This window comes from Propithecus coquereli, unplaced genomic scaffold (genome assembly GCF_000956105.1).
Source record: "Propithecus coquereli isolate 6110/MARCELLA unplaced genomic scaffold, Pcoq_1.0 Scaffold608, whole genome shotgun sequence".
In the NCBI taxonomy this organism is placed as follows: Eukaryota; Metazoa; Chordata; class Mammalia; order Primates; family Indriidae; genus Propithecus; species Propithecus coquereli.
In genome coordinates this window covers 142,179-149,912 of record NW_012152041.1, presented here as the reverse complement: position 1 = coordinate 149,912, position 7,734 = coordinate 142,179, and the positions used below count along the sequence as shown (strand labels likewise).

Genomic DNA, 7,734 nt, shown 5'->3' with positions numbered 1-7,734 from the left:
AATCAAATACACAAAGGGAACACACGGGGAACTCGCTCTCTTTATTTTCTGGAAAACTGATCAGTGCTGGTCTTAACCTTGCAGGATAACTCGGCCCCCTATGGCGCGCGGTACGTGGGCTCCATGGTGGCCGATGTTCACCGCACTCTGGTCTATGGCGGGATCTTTCTGTACCCCGCTAACAAGAAGAGACCCAATGGAAAGGTAAGCACCTGCCCTAGGGGGTGAGTGAGAAGCAGTAGATTGCATTTTCAGCCCGAGCGACTTGATTTAGGGAGAAAGAAAGGTTACAGTAGCTGTTATGCCCTATAGTAAGTTGCTAAGGGTGTCTGTGGCATATTCTTTTCTACACTAAAGGTAAAGCGAGGTGATACCAAGTAAACATAAAAATGGTCTCTTGAGAGTCCTTCCAATGCTGCAGAAAAAGAGAATTAATGGCCAGGAGGGGGACTAAAAGTCCATAGAACTTCCAGCGGGTACGTGGTTTGGCTTGGGCAACATGAATTCCATTCATAAAGTGAAACGAAACCGCCCAGTCTCATGTCTAAGGCAGCAAATCAAATACGTATTCCAAATAGGAGTCGCCTTTGGTTGCATTCAAAAGGCATAGAGTAGAAATAACTAATGAGCTGACACTTACCACTTGGAAAATGATACCTTTTAGGGAAGGAAGGTCTCTGGGAAAACCTAGAGCTTTCAGGTGAGCTGTTAGCATTGACCACACCGGCCAATGCCCGCGATGCTCCCAGCAAGCCGCGGTGGGCTGTGCTTTCTCACGCTGGCTAAGGGGCGCCCACTGTCCTTCCACCTGGGTGGCAGTGTGCTTCCTCCCCGAGTATTGTGTCTGCTTTATGTTCTCCAATGGACAGATTGCCTTTTTTTTGTTTCAAATGTGAGAGAAAAACAGGAACAATAATACCCTTAAGATAGAAATCTATATATTTTGGTTATATTCAGATTTCTGTTTGCTGCATCTGGCGTCTGGGTCGCTGAAGACATTCTTATTTACTTAGCACACTGCTTCTGCCGCAGACATCTCCGGCATCCCCGCCTATGTGATTAGCCTGCTTTACAGCACTTTTCTCTAATGCCTCAAGAAATTGTTCCTGAACACAGTTATTGAGGCTTCTCTTTTTTTTCCAGTTTTTCAAATTTGGCCGTGACACCTACATGGAAAGAGAGTCAGGAAACACCTGCAAAAAGCTGTCGCTCAATAGGCAGACTGCATGAAAATGCATATGATAAAAAGTTAATATTTAAACGTAAATGCCAGGATGTATAACGTACTAAATTCCAACCCTCAAGCCTTAGGAGAGTTGTAAAAGAAATGCACACAGAGTTGCAAACAATATTACACTGTTTGGAGGAGCCAGTCTGCTTTCCAGATGTCTGCAGCCAGACACTGCCGTGGATTTTTCTAATGCTTGTAGAACAGGCAAAGCTCCATGCAAAACACACACCGAGTCGCTCGTTAAGTCCAGTTTCCACGCTGTAAGGGAAGGGAGTCATCAGTTCTGCCAAAATGTCATTCTGTGCTGAATCCAGGTGGTCTGTCTCGCATTTGCATCAGGTAATCTATTGCTGGCTCTGACTTGACGACTGGTTCAATTTAACCAAATGGTTAACTGTCTTGTCTCACATGCAACCTGGGGTGGGAGGGAACTTTTACAACCCCAGGAGGAGAAAGAGAATATCAGTTACTCCCACCGGCTCTGCACTGTTTTGCTATAGAACAAGTGCCCTCTCTGTGTAATACCGTCTGGTATGAGGACGCTGCTGTCGGTCTTGCTTTCCAGCTGAGACTCCTGTATGAATGCAACCCCATGGCCTTCCTCATGGAGAAGGCGGGGAGCGAGGGGGCGGGGAAGGCGGGATTGGCTACCATGGGGAAGGAGGCTGTACTGGACATCGTTCCCACTGACATCCACCAGAGTGCGCCGGTCATCCTGGGATCTCCTGAGGACATGAGGGAGTTCCTGGAGATTTACAAGAAGCACTCTGCCAAGTGAGGGGCGGGCCTCGCCCACTCCCAGCAGGATTGCCTTTCATCTGGACCTTTCATCTCACAGGGCGCTCCCTGGTGCGGCTGTGCCTCCTGCATTGGTAGACAGCAGACATAAAAAGTGTGGCTACTTTCATCATCAAATGCTGTGTAATGCCTGGCGCTACCTAAGCAAAATGTTATCTCGATGATGTCAGTGGTGGGCGAGATGTATGTTGAGTGGATGTAGGAGAAATAAACATATTTTCCCTTTTGCAAAAAAAGGTCTTCATTGCTTTGTGCCAAAGGATAATGATGGTGATAATAACAGCTAATGTGTGGCCAGGTGCCGTGGCTCACGCCTGTAATCCTAGTACTCTGGGAGGCCGAGGTGGGAGGATCACTTGAGATCAGGAGTTCGAGACCAGCCTGAGCAAAAGAGAGACCCCACCTCTATTAAAAACAGAAAAAAATCAGTCGGGCGTTGTGCGTGCCCATAGTCCCAGCTACTCGGGAGGCTGAGGCAGGAGGATCGCTTGCGCCCAGGAGTTTGAGGCTGCTGTGAGCTAGGCTGACGCCAGGGCACTCTAGCCCAGGCAACAGAGCGAGACTCTGTCTCAAAAAACAAACAAAAATCCCCCAGCTACCGTGTATAATATTAGGTAATTCATTTCATCTTCCCAATAATTGTATGGATCAGACGCCATGGATAATCCATTTTGTAGATGACGAAATGGAGGAAGGACTGAGAGGTTCAGTGCTGTGCTCAAGGTCTCCAGCCAGCGAGCGGCAGAGCTGGGGTATGAACCCGGGCAACGCGGCCACTGAAGCCTGAGCTAATGTATTGCTTCTCCTGCATGTGGTTCCACCCGGGTCTGGCTGCGCACAGCTAACCTGCCCTCCTAGCAACGGGACAGCGAGTAGCTCAGTGACGGCACCTGAGCATGACTCGTGGCCTCCCATACGTGGGTGTGGCTATCCGAGTCACTAATGAAGGTTTACACTGGTACTCAATGGTGATTTTTCTGCACAAGCACAGCACTTTAGTGAACTCACAAAGCCTAATAATTCTTCAGATCTAGTTACCATAAGGACAAGGATTTATCATAAGAACAGGATTTAAGGAAATATAGTTTGTTTCAAGCAAGCATGTTTCTCACTAAGCTCTGTCTATAAACAGTTTCTCCCTCAGCTAACCCCGGTTCTTTGTGGACCAGACTCCAAGATCATGGCAACTTCTATATCAGGTGTTAATAGCAAATGGGGCCTTTTTTGAGCTCTGGATTTTAAAATGTATCTATCCATATATTTCTACTCGGTATCTGAAAACAGGTGTCTGTGTAAATCCTGCTTCTTTCTCTCCAAACACTCCCGTTCATTCCATGTTTTTCCAACAGGAGACAGTTTGACCTTGAGCATTGGATCCGCTCCTGTCCACCGACCAGACCCAAAGCCAGTGTCTCCCCCACTCCAGCTGTGGCAGGTCCTGTCAGGAAAGTCCCCACCCACAACACACTTTGATTTTTAACCTTCTTGTAACTCAGTTGGCCTTTGGTTCTGAAAGCATTAAGGGAGACATGACTTTGGGTCTGGGAGCCTTTTCCCGTCACTGAGATGACTGTGGAGAAACACTACTGCCCACCCGGTGCTGCGAGGAAACCAGGCAAAATGACAAAAAGATCCCGTTCTTCTGCGTTTGTCTGTGTGTTCTGTGTGGCGTCTTTGCATCGAGCTGTCGGGCCATTCAAGGCAGCGGTTTCAACTGCCACTTGTTTGCAATCTATGGCTGACGTGTCTAAGCCTTTCTCTTTCTCCGAGAAAGACAGACACACAGACCCACAGAACAGCAGCGCGAACGGCGGTTCTCCTCGGATGGTCCTTAGCATCTCGCCTGGACTTGACCTTGGGGTGTCCTGGCTGCCTCCCTCGGACAGGTGAGGGAGGATGGGGGGATCGCATCCCCCGAGTGTCACGTAGAGACGCGGCAGGAACGTGGGCTCTACATTGTCCCACTGCTCCTGAGAGGGGAGACCGCTCCTGCTTTGGATCAAAACACATAATGTCGCCTTTGCAGAGGGGAGCAGCCTCCTCTCGCCCAGCCAGTGTCTGGCTGCAGGGGATTTTGCTAGTCCCTGCGTGTCAGTATCGGCAGGATTTGTGAAGAGGCCCCGCGCCGCCCCTCCCCACCCACAGGTCTGCTTTTTGCCCTTAGAGGCTCCGTAGCCAACCCCTCACCTTCCCAGTTCAGAACACGCTCAGCCTGAAACCCCAGTTCTAAGTATTCTGAAGCAGATCAGCAGGGGAGTTTCTCCACAGGTGCCCTTGCCACGTGGTGTCCTTTGCCAAAAGCTAGGGAAGCACCTCTGCAGTTTGACCCGAAGTGCCTGTCGGTCCTGGCTTTGCCACCACGGACAGGCTGGGCACAGCTTATGCCCCTGAGCATGGGAGGGAAGACCCCGTGACCAGGATGGAGGCAGAAGTTCCACTCAAGCACCGTTGGGGTCCAAAGTCCCCAGAGTGACTGTGTCCTGGTCCTCACCTTCAGAATTGGGAATAATTTCAAGATGCCTGTAGTGGGTTGAATGGTGTCCCCTGAAAGGACGTGTCCACATGCAAATCCCTGGGACCTGTGAATGTGACCCGATTTGGAAAAAGTGTCTTTGCAGATGTAATTAGATTAAGGAGTATCATCCTACCTAGATTACCCAGATTAGGGTGGGTCCTAAATTCAATGACATGTCCTCATATGTCACACAGAGCAGAAGGGGATATGAGGATGGAGGCAGAGATTGCAGCGATGTGGCCGCAAGCCAAGGAAACCAAGGAGTGCCGCCAGAAGTGGGAAGAGGCATGGAAGGACTCTTCGCTGGAGCATCCAGAGGGAGTGTGGCCCTATTGCCACCTTGCTTTTGGCCTTTTAGCCTTCAGAACTGTGTGAGAATACATTTCTGTTGCTTTAAGCCATGCAGTTTGCAGTACTTTGTTGTGGCAGCCTAGGAAACATTGCTAATCACGCACCCCAAGGGGTATGATTCACGTCTCTCATGCAGCAGGGCACGGACAACATCCCTTCCTTCTCACGGCTGCTGTCCTCAAACAGGCGCTGGGCACGCACAGGCTGTTGGTCGAGTTTGAAGGATTAAACCCACCACGGTCCCGCCCTTTCCCTGAGATGCTACTTCTGGTTTCCCTGGAGAACCGAGGTGCTGCCACTGAGGTGCAGGTGCTCCCGGTGGCTTCCACAGCGGGGTGGGGAGGGTGGAGATGGTGCTGAGGGGAGAGTGGACCAGCTGTCAAGAGGGCAGCTGGCACCCGATGCCTGCCGCTGGGGTCAGGGTGGCCTGAGGCCAGGTCCTGCCTCTGCCACTGTCCAGCTGTGTGTGTCTGGTGGAGACCAGGCAATGGTCACCACACTGGTTTCTCTTCCCAGACCCACAGGAGACAACCTTTCCCAGCCCGTCGTGCATTTAGGTGAGGGCTGTGGGTTTGGGCCAGTGCGGTGGGGGCGGAAATGGCATCTACAACTTCCAGGCTGACTCCACTGCACAGTCCTGCGTCCTCTCTTCCCTCCACGCCAGCTCTGAAGTCGTGCATTTCAATGACAGGGACACAATGAGGCAGGAGCCTGGAGCCAGAGCCACTGCCCTCTTGATACCAGCCTGGGACAGGAAGCAGAAACAGAACTTCCCTGTATAAGCGACTGGGATTTCGGGCTTATTTGTTACTGCAACATAACCCAGGCGATCCTCACCAGGCTACACTGAGCTTGGCAACATTCTTTTAAATCTCTCTGGGCCTCTATTTCTTCATTTGTGAAATGTTACTGTAACAGCCGTTGTCATAGTCGAGGCCATTGTCACTGTAGTACTGGAAACCCGCTCATCTGGGTGGATCAGAAAGGGAGTTCATTGGAAAGCTTCAAGGGGATCTCATGAAATCCAGTTCCCCTCGCTCTCCTCGCCCCGAGGACGCATCTCGCCAGCTCTGCAGCAGCACGCAGTTCATGCGTGTCTCTGTCTCACGCCAAGTGCCCAGGAGAAAAAATCTGATTGGCTCAGCTTGTGCCAAGTGTCCATCCCTGGTCCGATCAGCTGCAGCCAAAGACCAGGGTCATCTAGGACAAACGTGACCTCAAGTTTTTCTCTTACAGGCAGGGGGCATTTTCTCCAAGAGGGGGATCGGGGCTCAGCAGATGCCCCAGCGACGTCCGCCCTGCTGAGAGCAGGAATGCTGAGGCTCCACGAGAAAGTGTGCGGGGATTCCATGCCAGGGTGGATGTGAAGCGTCTTAGTGGAGTTTTGCTAACAACCTAGTGCTCCCTCAGCTAGTGCTCTAGCGTCACCTTCCAGATCCTGGTCTTTGGGTGGAGGCCCTGCCCTGCATCCTGCTCTAAGAGCACCGTAAGTCTTCACAGGGTCTGCTCGTCCTTGTTATTTAGTCTCAGGCCTGTGAGGATGCTTCTCCAAGCAAAGCAAGGCCATAAATAGCTTTGTGGTCAGCAATGTGTTAGCGGAGCTGAAATCACCACAAGGCGGATGTTGTTCTCTCTTCCTCTGGGCTGTCACCACAGCCACTCTCTAAGTCCCCACCCTGTTGTGTGTCCTGAAAGAACTTTGGCATTTGCTGAAAGGTCACCAGCTGCAATTTTAGTTCATGTGGGTAACTTGAACTTCCAACATTTACATGTAGCTGCAAAGGGGTTCAGCGGCTGTGCCGGTGTCAGCCTGTGCTGGATGGGGGCAGAAATAGGTAGCTTTCCCGCGGACCCCTGTATGGGACAGAGCCAACTGCTAATAAATGGCACTGGCCAGCTGATCCCCAAATCATCCTTCTGCTCTTTCCTGACACCCACAGAGCGTTCGGCACCCGGTGCCTCTCCCAAGATCTGTGCCAAGGCACTGGTTTGTTTGTGTCACTTCCAATGTGTTGTGAACAGATATGCCTACAAAACACAATCAAAAGAACTTTGAGAATGGCCAAGAAAAACATGAAAAAGATGCTCAGTATCACTAATCATTAGGGAAATGCAACTGTAAGGCTCAGTGAGATAACATTTATATCCATTAGGATGGCTATTATTAAAAAAAAGAAGTAGCAAGTGTTGGTGACAACGTAGAGCCATTGGAACCCTTGCTCATTGCTGGTGGGAATGTTAAATGGTGCAGCCTCTTTGGAAATGGTATAGCAGCTCCTTAAGAAATTAAACATATGAAAGTGCACATCCAGAGAAATTGGTAAAATTACACTGGTGTTTGGCACTGTGCTGGGTTCCAGACTGGGGTATCCACTATGGATATCCACCCAGTGATACTTGCTCACAGAAATGAAAAGCATCCTTTCCAGACTTGTTTGAAAGAGCCCTGGCTACAGAGGTCCCAGCATTGCCATTATTTGACTACGTGACCTATGCCCCAGATAAGACACCTGCCAGTCTGCCAGCGGCAGCCATGGGACAGCCAGGTTCTGTGAAGAATCCTTCTGAGCTGTGGAATGAAAGGGTTTTACGGATCATTTTTTATCAGCTACATTTCTCACTCCCCGCCTGTTCCTAAATGGCTGCCTCTTAGGCTCTCGCGGGAGGGGAGCTCCTCAGGAGAAAACGGGTCTGTGTTTCCGGGCAGCCCGTTCTGGTTGCAGATGGCTGCGGGGCTCTGGCAGCTGCCGGTCAGTGAGATCAGAGAGCTCTCCTTGAGGGCTTGTCCAGTTCCCTCAGCCACGTGGGTTGGGCCCCTTTTCCTGTAAGGTCCTGGCAC

At 50.7% G+C, this 7,734-nt stretch overlaps 1 protein-coding gene across 1 annotated transcript in view; it reads left to right on the top strand.

Moving 5' to 3' along the window:
* LOC105822391 (fructose-1,6-bisphosphatase 1-like) overlaps positions 1-2,222 on the top strand; it is a 25,970-nt gene extending 23,748 nt beyond the window's left edge. The window contains exons 6-7 of the mRNA XM_012659374.1: positions 85-204; positions 1,797-2,222. Coding sequence (XP_012514828.1) covers positions 85-204; positions 1,797-2,009 — 333 coding nt within the window. The 3' untranslated portion in view covers positions 2,010-2,222. The remainder of the gene's footprint in view (positions 1-84; positions 205-1,796) is intronic.
* The last annotated feature ends 5,512 nt before the right edge of the window (positions 2,223-7,734 follow it).